General features: G+C 37.3%; 1 protein-coding gene across 1 annotated transcript in view; it reads right to left on the bottom strand.

Annotated features, from left to right (window-relative positions):
• Positions 1 to 6,528: 6,528 nt before the first annotated feature.
• Positions 6,529 to 17,505, bottom strand: part of frmpd3 (FERM and PDZ domain containing 3) — a 92,964-nt gene continuing 81,987 nt past the window's right edge. The window contains exons 13-14 of the mRNA XM_052022313.1: positions 14,091 to 15,050; positions 6,529 to 9,500 (exon numbers count right to left, since the gene is read on the bottom strand). Of these exons, the coding sequence (XP_051878273.1) occupies positions 6,529 to 9,500; positions 14,091 to 15,050 (3,932 nt within the window). The remainder of the gene's footprint in view (positions 9,501 to 14,090; positions 15,051 to 17,505) is intronic.

Here is a 17,505-nt window from a genome sequence, read left to right as displayed (position 1 = left end):
ACATCCGAAACCTAAGTACTGGCTTTCTAACCATTGTTATGAGCAATCTTATATTCTACAACCTTTGTGGTTTCCTGTGTTGTACTGCAAGCTCTAGCATTTCACATAGATTCATCAGTTAGTGAAAATAACATTGCAAAACCGTTGTGAAGTTAGGCTAGCTGATAGTAGGTAAACCTGCCACAAGGAGTGGGTGTTGCAAACCTGCTGCAAGCTTCCATAAACTTTTATTTATTCAATGTTACAGACTATTATAGGCTGTTTAAATATTGGGGAATATTGCCATTTACACTTTTAAGTGACAGATCTTCAAACTGGAGTCTCAAATCTTTGTATTTGTTGACACATTAGTATATTCTCTATGTTACTGTGTACAAATGAAAAAATCGTTCTTTTGATTAGCTGGCACTGACTATATGGACAGGTTCCCAAAAGTGTGCCAATATTTGCAGTGAGGCCCACACAGAGAAATAAGAAAACACTATTAAATGGTGCCTGCTGAGCTATTTCTTTACGTTATTTAGTAATACATTTATAAAATATTTTTTATTTAACTATAATTTAAAAAAATAAGAAACACCTCCTAACATTTAGACCATTTTTTACTTGATTTAGTTCTTTTCATGATAACAATTTTAGATATTTTATGACTTGTCACAAATAGTCATAGATAATTTCACAATATATTGAGAGTGCTGAGAATGTGGAATGTGCTACCATCTAAAGTGATTTAGATAATAACTTGGATCATTTAGGTAAAGCCAGACAAGCACAAGATGGGGAATGGAATGGAAGGATATCCTCATATGGTTAGAAGAAGTAAGGCAGGAGGAGCAACTTGTAGATTAAGAATCACTTCAGAATTGGAACTTTAGCCCTGAACCTTCTCATGTTTTATTGTACTTTGTGGCTATGTTGATTTTAGACCACCTGGAACTTGTTGGTTAGCAGGTAAAGCATCAGATCCATTCTTAACATTTCCCAACCAGTAATTATCCCTCTAGTAGGAAAAGTAGTTCAGTACTAGTAATCAGATACCAGAAGCTATAACTGTAGGATATTCTGGATGGTTAACTGTTTAACATGTTTATGAATAATATTTGGTGCAATGTACTTTATTTTAGGTTGTTAATTGCTTTTTGCATTGAGAAGCACACAGTTTGAGACAAAATATTTTACTGCTAGTTAAGGAAAATATTAAAAAGCCATTTACTGAATAACTATTTGTGCTGTTATGTATTCAATAATACAGCTCAGGAAGTCTTTTGTACATCATATACACATAGTATCTTTGAAGACAAATAGCTTTAATTTTTCATTCAATTTCATGCATCTTTTATCCTTTAATCCTTTCCACAGCTTAATGTGCCTTTGTAAAATATCTCTTAATAGTGTTAGATTTAAATAGCTTTATCATCGTAGATTGGAAATTGACAACAGAGATAAGGAAATGATGAAGAAAAATATTTGTATGTAAGTAATCAGTGCAAATTGAACGCACCTCAATCTGCTGAATACATTTTAGTTTTAAACCATCTTAAATTATCCCTCTTACTGAGAGTGAGCACTGGTAATCATCTGTTCTTGACATTACCCCCAGCAACTTGAGCAGATAGCCAATGGGTGCCCAGTGTTGTGCTTCAACATGTGCTCCCTCCATGGATGCCGCCTGACCTGCTGAATTTCTCCAGCATTTTGTATGTACTGCTTCAAGTAGCCTAGATACTGCCATTCCCTTTGAAATTGGTAGGCAACTCCAAACCTGCAAAACCTGCCCAAATCAGTGACAGAGGTCTATGGTGATTGCATTTTGATAGATATGCTGGGAGGGAACCTTCATAGATTCTTACAGTCAAAATGCCTTCCATGTATTCTATATGATACTTGCGGAGTATCTGGTTCTTTGCATTGACAAATTTTTGATCCCATTGACAAGAGTGCCTTCAGCTGCTGGTTTCAGTCTTTCCCTTTACCACCTTATGCAATGTTAAATTGTATGTGTTAAATCTTAGATTAAGAACATCAATTAATTTATCTGTACCATCTATACCTGCAGAGAGGATGAGGATAGGAAATTATACAAACATGCAGTCCTTAAAGATGCATACTGATCAAATTTAACTGGATCTGATTACTTAAAAGGAAATGGCTGCTAGTGGGACTAAAACATTGGAATCTTTTCTGGGGTTCAAAATGCTTTCAAAACATCTGCAAAGGCAAGAAGAATTGATGACTGAGAATTTAGGGACAAAAATGCTTTGAGCAGGGATGAAACAGAATGGTGGGAATGTAGCACAGTGGTATTGCTTTTTGATCCCTCTTTGATGCCTTTGAAATGGAGAAGTGAATGCAATAGATGTTTCCCAGTGTTGAACTCCAGAGTTCTTTCACCAGAGAAACAACAGAATACCATGAGTAGCAGAAATTAGCCGCTAAGCTTAACACCTACACCATCTTCTAGACATAGAAAGACACTGAGAAGACAGGACACCTTGAAAGGTTAAGTCTACTTAACAATAATATACATATTAAACAGGTTACTAAATATTCTATGCTTTGCGTATCAAACTGCCCATGTAAATCTTATACAACTTAAGGCTCTGTAATTGTGCATCATACCTACCCCATCTCAGCATGGAATACATAGAGAGCTTAGTGACATGATGTCATGACAACAACCTTTCCCTCAATGTCAGCAAAACAACAGAGCTGGTCATTGACTTCGTGAGAGGGGGCGGTGTACATGCACCTGTCTACATCAATGGTGCTGAGGTCGAGAAGGTTGAGAGCTTCAAGTTCCTTGGAGTGAACATCACCAATAGCCTGTCCTGGTCCAACCATGTGGACACTATGGCCAAGAAAGCTCACCAGCGCCTCTACTTCCTTAGGAGGCTAAAGAAATTTGGCATGTCCCCTCTGACACTCAGCAACTTTTATCGATGCACCATAGAAAGCATCCTATCTGGATGCATCACGGCTTGGTATGGCAACTGCTTTGCCCAGGACCGCAAGAAACTGCAGAGAGTTGTGGGCACAGCCCAGTACATCATGGAAACCAGCCTCCCCTCCATGGACTCTGTCTATACCGCTCGCTGCCTTGGTGAAGCAGCCAGCATAATCAAAGACCCCACCCACCTAGGTCATTCCCTCTTCTCTCCTCTCCCATCAGGCAGAAGATACAGAAGCCTGCGGGCACATACCATCAGGCTCAAGGACAGCTTCTATCCCACTGTGATAAGACTATTGAACGGTTCCCTACACAATGAGATGGACACTTGACCTCACAATTTACCTTGTTATGACCTTGCACCTTATTGTCTACCTGAAATGCTCTTCACTGTAGCTGTGACAATTTACTCTGTATTCTGTTATTCTTTTTACCCTGTACTACCTCAATGCACTGTGTAATGAATTGATCTGTACAAGCGGTATGCAAGACAAGTTTTTCACTGTACCTTGGTACAAGTGTCAATAATAAACCAATACCAATCCTCTCTTTTCTACAATTACATTTCCAAGAAACATATCAAATAACTGTAACATAATGATACATGGTCCCTTATTGGTGGTATTGGAACTGCTTGATTTTAAATTCCATTCAGCCTAGTTTTAGCTATGTGGAATGAATTAAAATGACCTGCCTTTGCTTCTTGACTAGTCCAGTGATACATGGTGCAAAAACCTGCCCATAGTAAAAGGAGAATTGGAATTTTCTTTGTTTTATTCATGGTGTAGATCCTCCATCATAATGTTGGCATGCAAGAATGTGTTAAAAATTGGAACTTGATTTTTTACTTTCTGTTTAGTTTAAGATGGTTTTCTGCTATCGTATTTGATTGGAATAAATGGGGTTTTAGTTATTAAAAAATCTTTAGGCAAATGCATCAACTTTTAGATTTTATAATTAATTATAATGAAATTGATTGTAACACTAAATTATTACTACACATATAAGGTCATCCATTGTAACGCACATTCTTACCATTCTATTTTTGGCTCCCCTGAAACCCATTCACATCACTAATGAATGTATTTTATCATAGGTCTAAAAGTACCTATGATTGGTATGTACAACATCCTCATGGCCAAACATATTACCAATATAATGCTTTATCTGTATAAAAATATAAAACATGAATCTTTTAAATAGGTCTTCGGTCACTATTGATTTAAAAAGTACAAAAAAAACTGATGCCTTATTAATGAGGAATGTCACATCTATTCCTGAGAAGCTGGAACAATGAAGGCTGAAAATTGGCTAGTGGTCAGGCAATAAAGCAGTTTGAGGCAATATAGGAGGAATAGCAACAAAAACTTTGAAAAGATTTTCTGGAATTCAAAATCATTGTTCAAGGATCTCCATACTCTTCTGTGCTAGGAAATCCTCACCTCCATTAGTTGTTTCTGACCTCAGATAATTCTTTACAATTCACTACAAGTGCACAAAAAGCTAACTTGGATTTGCTACACCATTCACTCACACTTTGATATAAGTGAGTATGACCAATGGCAACAAAAAAGTTTATCTTGGGAAGGACCAAAAAGTGCAAGGGAGCTTGAGGGAACTGTCTTAAGGCAGAACAAGTGGAAATATCTTCCTCCTGAATTACTTTGTGTTAAAACACTAAATCCTATACTAGTCCTGTATACTGAATACTGAAATTGGTAGAATGAGGGAGTCCAACCCCATGAACATCTTGCCAAGAAATCTCATGATTGCATCAAAATTATACATCGAAAATTGTAAAGTGAATTATAAATTTTATACCAAAATATATGTATTCAGCAGTTCAATCCAAACCAGCCAGGAAAAAATTAGGACAGACTGTCAACCTTGGGCAGCAGCACAAAAGAGATAGTATTAATATCGCTATTTGCTACATATGTCACTTGAGACTTAATTCTATTGACCGTAATGGAACTAAATATGGGTGTTTGTATACCACCTTTATGGTAGGCAGTCGATAGGTAATACTTATCTTGCATTAGTCACCAAGGCACATCTCTATCCCACTAACTTTCCATATGTACTAGGTAATTAGTAATTTTGATGAGATGACCATTTAGCATTTTCCTGTGGAAAAGGGGCTAGTTCAACTCAGTTTTACGTAAGAGGAGTGAATTGGAAGGAGTTTATTATATTAGTTTATACAGCAGACTCAAAAAGAAATGGGGTCCACTGGAACTCAGTACATTGAAAATGAAAAGGATGAAGTATGAGCCACTGAAATCCAGTAGAATGAATTGTACAGATAGGAACAGAATTATGTCTGGATTAGTGTTGTGCTTATCTGGCATCAGCTAAATAATGAAAAGATACCAGCATGTAGTACAAAAAGAGATTCACAGTAGCTACCAATCTTCTACAATATTAACAATATACTTTAAGGAAGGTCTAGTGATGGGATATGGGATTACAGTAGCTCCTTTCGATATGTTACTTATGAAAGACAATAATACCTATGAAGTTCCTTCTACTGAGACTAACATAAAAGGTGTCTTACTTTTGATGTTTAGTTCTTGGCCTATCAAAATTCATGCTTGCAAGTTGTATTATCATTAAAGCTTTAGAACTCTATCCATAATAGTAAGCTTTCATTGCAAGAATAGTTGTAGTTCTGTAACAAATTCATATGCAGTACATAAGTTGTGGGTATTTTTCTATCATATAGCTGTGGGAAAAATGGTGTATACATTTTTAGTATTAAATATTATGCCAATATGAAAGAAGTATAAGGAACATTTCAGTTCACAATATTCTTTTAAATAAATTGCATTAAATATGCTTTACTATTTTTGAGGGGCAATAATTCTGGAGAGACAATAATTTGACACGTGCAAGCCTAGACAATTAGGTGATAAGATCTATAGGTATGATTAGTTTCTGTAGACAACATGGGATATAAAGTCTCAATCAAATGCTAATAATTTTATTTCACATTGTTTATGGGTAAATGATTATGGAAATAAAACCAGAAACTATATTTTACTAGGAAGGGAAAATGTTCTGATTATATGTTCCTAGCCTCTGTGACACTGGCATAAACAATCTCTTAGCTTTATGCAGTTTACACGGTCTCTTAGCTTTATGTAGTTTCTGTGCCGAAATACTCTCTGATAATCCAAACAATTCTTCTTACATCCAATCTAGCCAAATGTTCTCTTCCTACTAATCCTCTCCCTGCTGAATCCTGATTTGGATGGTGTTCTGCTACTATTGAAATATCTGAGAATAATAAATAATTTTGATTCAAGAATTGAGATTAATAGATTCGAGTTAAAAATGAAAGGCAAGTTCGCCCTGTACATGGTAAGGTGGAGTTGACAGATCTAGTTGGGTTCAGGAGAAAGACTTACTACATACATTTAGCATAAGAAGAACAGATAATATGGGAATAAAGCAGGAAAGAGACAGATAAAATACCGTTCACATAAATGACTACCGAGCACAGGACACTGGAATCTGTTTAAAGTTTTTTTTGTAAGTTGTACACAAAAGATGGTGCTTAAGTGCATGGCTTCATGAATTTATTTGTTCATTAATGTTTTAATTGAACGAGTAAATGTGTTCACTACTGTAGTTACAGAGGTTGATTGCTTTGTTAAGTGATGAGCAGATGTCTTACTTGATGATTCTTCTGCTGCTCGGAGTAAAAATGTGTAATTGATCACCACTTCCTCTACTTTAGAGAGGAGTTCTCTGCACTGCCTTTCTGATCGTACAATATAAACCAAGTGCACGAAAGTCTCAATGAGGCCACATAATACTTGAAAGCTAGTTGAGATAGCTGAAAGCATGCGTGATGGGCTTTTGTCTACTGCTGCCACTCTCCTACATGCAGTTCGCAGCTCTTTAAACTTAAGTGTGAGTGTCTGTTTGTACTCGTCCAGGTGTGAAATGTAACGTTTTGGATCATGGTTTCCGTGATTTGTTGTGCATTGCCTTAAGATGGATAGCAGTTCACTAGTATCCTTCTGAGCAGCAATAAAGCCATCAGGTAACGTGTAGACACTATTCCGCAGAGCATTGATTCTTGTTATGTTGTTATCAAGTCCAATATCATGCAATACTGCTTCCTGTTGTACGTTCTCCTCACATCCATTGGAAACATTTCTGTCTGATGTTTGATAAGCTTTAGCTAACGTTTCACTGAGTGTCACTGAACTGTCAGATCTCAGATCTGGAAGAAGCTGCATTGGAACTGAATATGAAAGTTCATCCTTATCACTGTTGTCGTCAGCAACGTCACAATTTCTATAATAAAAACAATATCTGAAGGAACAGCATCGGTTGTTGCTGGCCATGTCTCCCTTCAGAAGTGGCACTGACTTTGATGGTTTGAATTCTCCCTGAACAGAGAAAATTGCTGGGGACCTTTGCTGTTTGTCTGCATTGGAAATTTGTACATAAGATGGGTCATCAAACTGGGGTGGTTCCCGACACTGGCTTTTAAGGGCTTTTCTTACAATTTCTTTCCCTTTTTCTACTTTCCTGGTTTCTTCTGTCTTAGATATGGCCATACATGTATGGTTCTCTGAACATTGTGATGTTATTTCACTTATTTCTGCCTCAGAGACTATGTTGGTGGCACTATTGTGTCGCTCCAGTTTCTTGCCATGAGGCACTTTCAGACAATCGCCGCGTGCCATCATGCAAAGCACACCAGGCTGCTGTTCAGATCTATGGTCACTGGACTCTAGACTTGAGGTCCGCCTTCGAATGGCTTTTTGTTTGGTACTGATATTTGGTGCAGGAGGGGCAACACTGGTTTTAGGCTGCTTGTGAACGCAAGGGCCTTTGCCTCGATCTGCTCTTTGTGAATCTAGAGTACTAGGGATTGATGGAAAACACATTGAGTCACAAGCCAATCCTCGACGTTTACAGTCACAGCTACGACGTCGTTCCCTGGATAGACCTGGAATATTTCCAACTGGACTACTTTTGATCTGACAAGAGCAATGTCCAGATCCTTTGCGATAAACGTAATCTTCCGCAAATACGTCAACTTTGGTTTTGGGCTTGAGTAATTCTTCAAGAAATTCGAGTTCATATTGTTTCACCTTCTGAAGTTGCTCTTGCCTCTCATCACTTTCTCTCTTAAATCTTGTTGGAAAAGTAGCTGAGAAGAGATTCTTAAAGTTCAATAGGGAGCCTTTTTGTGACTTAACTTTATCAGGAATAAGTGATGTGTGCTGTTTGGCATCAAAGACATTTTCTGACACTGGAGATGATGAGACGTGTGGTGGCAATGCAACATCACATAGACTGGAAGGCCTGGAGCACATTGTGATGCTAGCAGTTTTCTCTGAACTGATACTAGTTTTACAAGAACATGGGCGCCCCTGACACTTCATCTTTTCAGCATTATCTTGCTGCACTGTGCTGTTATCTGGCCCTAAAGTGGCAACTGGGTATCTATAAGGACTGTGATAACAGCCTTGACTTGGGGAACTAGTCCTCATGGGTTGACTTTCCTTTTCTGTTTTGGTATAATCATTCTTTTGACTTGCTGGAACATCTGCCAAATCTATAAGATCGTCATTGAATAATGCTGAGATTTCCTTACCTGTTGTTGGCTGATACTTCCTGTTGCTTACTTTAACATAAGCCATTTCATTGTTCTTTGGTGTGCAAGTATGGAAGACAGTTGTTCTGTGGGCCTGAGAGTCTACTTGCCTTGCCTCGGTCTTCAGCAAATGACATTCACATGGTCTGGGGTTTCCCTGCATACCTCCTTCATATTTCAAATACTCATTTTTTGAAGCATCACACTTTGCACGGCTGCCTGTGTACCTGGAAACTGGAGGAGAAGTATTATTTGTTGAGCCATAACTTGATGAATTTTCTTGGTGGATTTCAGGGCTTGCAATTCTGGGGCTGTTTCCAGAGTTTCTTCTACTTAGTAACTGCTTAATACACGTTCTATCATCACCTACATGAAGAAATGATGATTTGTCTTCACTCCGAGTTGTTATCTCATCGGGACACGTCAGGCTTTTGGAAAAGTCTTCTTTAGATTGAATTGTTTGTTGTTTCGACATCTGGTCTTCGATTGTTTTTGGACAACTAGGACAATTCTGCTGAAGAAGAGGCTTTAAAATAACGTTTTCTGGCCTGCTTGTGGCTTCATTAGAATGAGCAAATACCTGAGGTCTCATGTGAACTGTGCAAAATCCAGTCATGTGACTAGGTTTGAGCCTAATGGAACTAGACAAGGGATTCTGCTTAGATGAAGCAACTGCAGATAAAGTGTTTACTTCTTCATAATATCGCTTTGGACATGGAACTCCTCTGAAAGCAGCTTGCGCACAACATCTGACAGCACTCAAGGGAAAATCTTTTTTCATAATTAGACCAGTTTTATTTCCCTGATAAGCAAGTAAATGATGCTGCTTTATTGCTGAGACCATTTCAGAGATGTCCGTCATTTCTGAAGAATTTGTTTCATGGCCAGAATCCAGTGATGACTCTGGTGTCATAGCTGCCAATACAATCAAACCTGTAGATCAAAACAGAAAGAATGCATCTAATAATTTGAAGCAGTAAGTATAAAAGAAATGAGCTGAATGAATGTTAATTGTTATTATATTCACTGCTGAAATTAAACATCAACTTCAATAGAAATATACTTGACAAAGGTACTAATAGACAGACTACTTGAATTAGAGAGATTAGGGTGAACAGGTTCATGCATGCAAGTTCTGTAAGAATAGAACTTAGTTAAAAGTCAGCAGGGTTTACTTTATACAGAAGGTCAGTGATCTCTGTAATAAATTACTGCCTTATGCAATACCTATGGGTTCATTGGAAATGTTCAAAAGGGATCTGGTTGAATTCAGATCTTAACAGGTAAGAATAAGAGGCATGTATGTTGATGTACCTCATATCTTATGGCACAGAAAGAGACCATTTAGCCAATGAAGTCCAGACTGACTCCCATGGGAACAATCCCATTAATCTCTTTCTCCGTCCCCTTATTTCCCTGTACTCTTAAAAATTATTCTGTCTCACACATATCCATAAAATTCTCTTTGATTCTTTTTGCCATTAACCTACAGTAGTAATTTACAGTAACCAATTAACCTACCAATTTGTCTTTGACATGTAGGAGGAAACTGGAGCACCTGAAGGAAACCCATGCGGTCATGGAGACAATGTGCAAATTGAGCTCAAGATTGAACTTGCGTTCTTGGAGCTGTGAAGCAGCAGCACTAACTAGAGCACCACACTACTGTTCATGGTTACTGTGAACTCTTGGAACATTTTTAATGTCTTTAAGTGTCTGAAAGACGTTTACCAAAATTCTTCTTGCATCTGAATTCTTCTTCTATTTATATCTTTTATTTTGCTTGCCCTAAAATGGTTGCATGACTGTTGCTCGCTGGCAGTCATGATGCTTATTACAACGAGACTCTTTGGGTCAAGCTCAATGGATCATTGCTCGTTCCCTGTTGCCATTATCACAATGTTCCATTGTTGCCTTATGTTAACCCATCACAACTAATTATTGGTTCATTCATCCCACTTAAGTACCGTCAGCTCTGCAACAAAAGGTTGAGTTTGCGTTCTACACCAGAGGCCTGAATAGAATATGTAGAACATCATAACAGTGTAGTATTGAGGAAGTATAGTTGGTCATGCAGTCTTTTTATGAGACATTAAACATAGGCTCCATCTGCCTTTTCAGATGGATGTAAAAGATCCTGTTGGACTTTTTCAAACAGGAAGTTAATTATTTCTAAAAATACAGTCAATATTTATCTCCAATCAACATCACTAAAAATCCAGATTACATGCCCTTTATCACATTGCTCTTTGAGGGACCTGGCTACATGCAAATTGGCTGCTACATTTCTTAAATTATTCGTGGCTACATTGTAAAAGTACTTCATTGTTTGTAAAACTCTTTGGAACTTCCTGAACTTATGAAATATGCTATTTATTTGGAAGTGTTTAGTTTCTTTATCCTGATTCATAAAGAATTTTTCAGAGATCTAATTAATCCTCATTCCTTCTTGCTAGTTTTGTATGGAATTAAACTGCTTTTGATTTGTTCATGTGTACTCAACTGGATTTGTTTTAACTTCAGTCGACCACTGTCTTGTGTCATTCTCTGCTTGATATATAATACCTCCATATCTGTAATATTTAAAATGCAATGTGATGGATAATTTTTTTAATGCAACTGTTACAGGGTACTGGTTGCATTAGCTGATGATCAACCTACATGTTACTGATCAAGAAAATCCTTCTTGTGAAGGAAATTGCTAGTCCCATTTTAGCTGCAGAGCTTGGGGAATGGGGATGGGTAATGCTGTGATTTTGCTGTTAACTGCTTCTCCCATGACTTGTATAGAGGCAGTTGTAGACCGAAGACAGGAAGTAAGTTGTGAGACTGCACCTTTATATTTGTGAAAGGCTAAATCTATCAAGTGCTATTCTCCTGAGCACAATCTGTCATGAGGATGCAAAGTCCTCCTTATTTATTCATGAAATTTGACAAAATTGCCTTATGGACAATATCTTTATAGTATCTTGAGGGATATTTCAAATATACTTGTTAAATATGCAACAGAAGTCTCTGTGATTACAGCTACAAGCTGCTCAATTGTAGTTGGTAAAGCAGAAATCTCTTGCTGTGCAGCATTGCTAATTGTTTCTCAACCATTTGTATTGTGCTCTGCAATAAGGAAAGTGAATTGTGTACCACATATGTTGCTGAAATATCTTCAGATGCATAGCTGGCTGCATCATATCTCATCCACAAACCAACTCCATATGTTCCATGACAATGGTACGTCTTTAGATATGTTGCTTCTTCAGTCTTTGTGCCTGTGCCTTTAATATCTGCATAAAGTCACTCACTGTTTGATTCCTGCTCTAAACCTGTATTATTTGTTTCTGGCTTATGTGGGCTATATGTGAGAATGATGCAGAATGTTGTGATGTAGCTTGTAGCTGAGGATGTCTGTCTTGTTGTTCTTGAGGTTACACTATAAAAAGTATCTGTAAGAGGAAGAAAGGGCATATTTCATCATCATGCTGTCAAGTTGTAGTTGAAGACAATATATATCATGTTTTATAGCAAATAACTCTCATTGATTCATTTTAAAGAATTGCACAGGACACACCATTTCAGTTGCACAAACTAAGATTGGTGTTTCCTTCTGTCAGCTTGCGTGCCACCAGTGCTGAGTTGATTTCCATTGAATAACTTGTATTACACTCTTTGTGGAAGGAGTGAGCAGATTGGACTGCTGAGTCCCTCCACCTGGGCACTCTGGACTTTTTCTGTATGAACGGAGAGGTTTCATATTGAATGAAGGGATTTTTTTTAGAGGTACGTTCCAGGGTATGGTACTTCTATTGCCTCATACTTCTTGCACTCTTAGACTTTGAAGTTAGCTGGATTATTAATATATTTTCACATAGGAGTGGCAAAATTGTATTATCATTTTTCACATAACAAAAATGATTAGAAATCATTATTCATTTATTTTATTTAAAATAAAGTGGTTTGTTGGTTTACCATCCTGCCTTCATGCTAACATAATTTTTAAATCTGTGTTACAATTCCTTGATTGTATTAACTTTTAACCAATTGCTGAGAAGCAAATATTCAGTCCAAGCTAGACTGCTGTGAGACATCTGCAGGGCTAATCATGGTACTGGCCATCAGAGCATAACTGGAACAAATATTACAAAAAAGGTAAAAGTAATCTTTATTGCTTTATGGTCAACCTCATTTCTCAATGTTTCATTTTTCTTCAGGTTAGACACCTTCCTTGAGCTATCCAACCAAGGTCCTATTGACACTCAACTCTGTGTTCATCACCAGAACAATGGCCTCCCATACTTATCTGACCCTCTGATTATTAATGACCTTGCTGTCTATAACGCCATTGTTTCACACTACTAACTTTGAACAGCAGGTCTTCATCAGTATATCTCAGCTTCTACTGCTTGCTCTATTGCTTACTGAAAGTGTGTATTCCACAGAACGACTCAGCCTAATACTTAAATGTCACCAGATAGTTTGCTAACATTAATTAAACCCTACTACTGAATCATTTACGTATTCAAAAATACTCTATTATAACTAAATGCACCTGAGTATTGAATAAAATGGTGCCTTTGCATGAAGGTGCTAAAAATTTAGCCATGAATTAACATATTGTTGCTCATCTGACTGAGCAAAACTGTTTTGATTTTGTATAATACTAGCCGACGTTTTTTGGGAGAGGGTAGATGGGAAAGGTATGATTTATCTGAGATCTAAGAAAACCTCAAGAGATACTGGAATTCCTCAGGTACTCAACCATGCTGTGATTGATGGAAGCAAAAGGCAAAGTTACAACTCAGAATATTTTATACAGTTGATTAACAAATACAGTAGAAAGATTTTACTTGAGTGATGTTACAGAGATACAATGAATTCACTGAAAAAATAATACCATGTAAATGCCATTAAAACCGGTTATTAGATAGTGCTTGCAGCCTCTATTTCCTGAGATAGAGCAATACTAAAATGACTGAGGCTGGCTATGCTTGAATAGTGGTTTCATTATGTAAGTGCTCTCAATGACAGACACCTCTGAAATGCCAAAACAGGTAAATAAACCCTAATGATAAAAGTGCCTATTATTTTCTTAATGTAAAAAGAGAGAATTTTGCAAAAAGAAATTTTCTTCAATTTTCTTTCCCTGGTAAAGGTCACCTGTATAACTAAATCCTGAAGCACATTAAAAGTTTGACAACATAGCAGGGCAGCTACTTTAATCTAGTATCAGAAAATGCAGGGTATCCTCAGTAGGTCAGACATCATCTGTAGAAAGAGAAATGGTGTTAACCTTCCAGGTCAGTGACCTTTTGTCAGAACATTAATACTGTTTCTCCCTCCACAGATGGTTCCTATCTTGCTAAGTATTTCCAACATTTTCTGATTTTTTTTTTTCAGATTTCCAGCATCTGCAGTTTTTCCCTTTTTTGTTACTTTCTTACTGTGAATATCATTAGAAAAGTTGGATTAAAACATGAATTGGGAAATGACTTGAAAGTATTGAATTCAACCAAAACATAATATTAGTACCTGAGCCTTCTTGTGGTTGACTACGTGGACACTCTTCAGCTGCAGCTAAAGCTTCCAGGGCCTGGAGTGTGGAAACCAGAGCATCATCCAGTTCCTGGGCATGATGTCTCACAGTCCTTGTTTGAACACCATCAATTAGTGACACTGGGATATCATTGAAGTGTACATCACAGGGTTGCCGGCTAGAAGCTATGCTTTGAGTGGTCCTTCGTTTGGAGTCATCCTCATCTGAACTATTATCCCTGAAACCAGGTGGAGGAGCAGCCAATGTGGGAAGTAGAGAATGACACTCCTCTCCTTCATATTCCTCATCGCTTCCTGGCAGAGGGAGAGTTGTCAGGTCAACGACATCATCCCGGTAATTGCAAGAGTTTAAGCACTTCTCTGTACTGCTTCCTTTGGGAATAATATTGCCTCTCATTTTGACCTTACAAGCATCACAAAGCAAATCATCATTTTCCTTGATTATTATGGGAAGGATCTTTGCACTATTCACTCTTGTTAGCTGCATTGGGATTTTCGGACAGATACAGTTATGATGGTCTGTGGTATAAGCAATTGCCATTTTCATTTGGCTGTCCAGTGTGTTTGCTCTCCCCCTACTCAGAAATCCTTGCTGCCCAGAAAGACTCCTGATGTCAGAGTTGCTGTGCCTTGTTTTTGATGTATTTGGTGTAGGGTCAGACTTTGTCCTTGGTCTTGACTCCTCAAAGAAGATGAAGTTTTCATTAATATTGATTTGATTTTCAAATTCCTTTCTTCTTTCTTGCATTTGTAAACAGTGAAATCTTACCAGATTGGACTCTGGGGTATTTGCCATCAGATTACGTGCAGTCTGAGACTCAATGTGGTGTGGAAGATTATGAGGGCAACCTGTACCTCTTCCCTCAGGTTTTAGAATGGGACCTGATGACGAAATAGTCCATTCTGGTTGCAGAATGTTCGGTATATTTCTGTAGTCTGTTAATGAAAAGGAACGATATCATCATCTTCAATAATAAATTCAGTTATCCATGACTTCACTTATCCGAGAAACAAATGTTTTTTTCCTCTTCAGTTTGAGGAAGAAGGGGATGGAAGTTAACCCTACCAACTAGCAGAAACTAGGCAGTTGAGCGGTTAACATCCACAGGATGACTTTCCTTGCCAATTTCACTGCACTCCAGATGTAACTTTGGAAAGAGTTTGTTATAATCATTTGAGAAAAGATTGGGACCTGGAAATGCTGGGTTCTGACAACTGGAAATCCCAGTCGGCTCTGTCACAGCTGGAGCCTTTACCTTTCTCTGAGTAAGCCACACGTATTAAGGGACAGGCTACTTTGGGAATGCCTAAATGCATCTTGTGTCAGATTGATGCAATCAACAAGATGAGGCGCACTGGCTTCCATTAGAGTTGAAGTTGGCTCCATGAAGCAACAAAGGGAATTCTCAAAAATAATAAGGAAATTTTGTATCAGTCCCTGTACATGGGGAGTCAAGGAGAAGTGAAATTGGGTCTCAGGGAAAGCCTTGGTACCTATCTTATAAAATGGAAGTTTCAGGCTGTACGTGGCAGATGGTTGGCCACAATTCCTTTATGGCAGCATGGCTGACTGTTGGCCCCACACAAGTGATTTGTTCTCCTTTTAGTGTAAAGCATTGCAAGGTCAACCCTGAAGTCTAAAATCCTGATTTAGGATTAGATCTTATGTATCCCTGGTGCTTTGAGTAAACTCATCAAGCTGCATTGAAGATGAGGGACGCATTTTACTTTATGAGGCACCACAATTCAGGAGAACTACCGAGTACTACATATTTCATTAAAAAAATAGCTTCGTAGACATTTCTATACATACATTTCCAATTAGTTATACAATGTATTTTATCAGGACCACAGATTGCATCTGGACTAAATTTTAGCTATGTGTTCAGACTAAAATTAGCAGGATTGTCAGTTTACAAGATCTAAAAGCTTAAAGCCATTTGTGGTTATAAAATATATGTTTAGTAATGTAAGAGGATCACACGCTCAGTTGCAGTTTTTTCTCCCACAGTGTGTGTAATAATTTCAAGTCAATTTGCAAAATAATCTATAATTCTGCATTGACAGAATGAATGTGAAACTAAGTACAATACTTCTGGTACTAATTTCTCAATCATATGATTCAGTTCAAGTCAACCTTTAGAGGCATATATTAATTCTACTAGGACCATCAGATTAAGAAGAACTTGCATGAAGAACACTAAAACTTTCAAATCTTCTAAAATGGGTTTGAAAAATGGACTTAAAGGTAATGAGGATATGCAGGACAGAGCTTAGAAAGAAAAATGAAGACTTCATAAAAATTTGCAAGTAAAATTCATGTTGCAGTTAATACTGATGCCATTATAGGTACATGAAGTTAATTAGTACTGTGTTTTCAAATCATTATTATTTTGACTTTTTCAGTTTAAGTAAATAATACTTTGACGTATAATATGATTACCAAATGCTGTAACAATTTTCCTCCTTTCTGTACAACATTGGGAATTTCATATAAGCTTTGCCTCAAAAATATCAATGTGTATATTTTTAAGAATGTAATACCAAGTTCTGACAATCAAAAGAATCAGGAAAGACAATAAAGATGAACAATTTCAGGAATCTCAAACCTTGCAGCCAGTGGAGTACTTCTGAAGTAAAATTAGGCATTGTAATAGAGGAACTGTGGCAGCCAATTTGCACATAGCAAATTTACACAAACAGCAATGTGATGATGACCAGGTAATCAATTTCTCACTGATGTTGTTTGAAAGATAAATATCAGCCAGAACACAAGAAATAATCCCCTACTCTTCTTTGAAACAGTCCCATGTGATATTTTACTTCCAACTTCATCAGCAAATAGCACCTCCAATAGTGCAGCACTCTCGGGAATGCACTGGAGTGCTCACATATATTGTTATGCTAAATCTTTTGGAGTGGGACTCAGATCCAGAGCCTTCTAACTCGGGTGAGAATGATACCAAGTGACACACTTTAAAATCACATTATAAAGTATTGGCTATCACACTTTTGTATTGACTACTCTTGATCAGATCAACAAGGGGTTGGAATTTGAAACAGGTTCAGTCTTATATCTCACTGAAAGTGTCAATATTTAAAACTTCTTGTTTCATTACTCTTGAGCTTGAACGCTTGGCCACACCTATATTAAGGAATCAAAATATCAGGTCATTTTGTGTAGCAGAATAACCTAATTTTAAAATCTCTTTAAAATTCCACTATTATTTATTATTCTTGCCTATTCCCCCCTCTGAAATAAGTTTTTTTTGGAAGACCTTTTCCTCTGTGGCAGAAAAAGTGTTTGATTCCTTTCTATATCTTTTAATGTATGCTTTTATAAAAGTATTTGACAAAATTATTGATAGGATTGGCAGAAATGTAATACTGT

The sequence above is a fragment of the Pristis pectinata genome, chromosome 8 (genome assembly GCF_009764475.1).
Source record: "Pristis pectinata isolate sPriPec2 chromosome 8, sPriPec2.1.pri, whole genome shotgun sequence".
In the NCBI taxonomy this organism is placed as follows: Eukaryota; Metazoa; Chordata; class Chondrichthyes; order Rhinopristiformes; family Pristidae; genus Pristis; species Pristis pectinata.
This window is presented reverse-complemented; position numbering and strand designations above follow the sequence as displayed.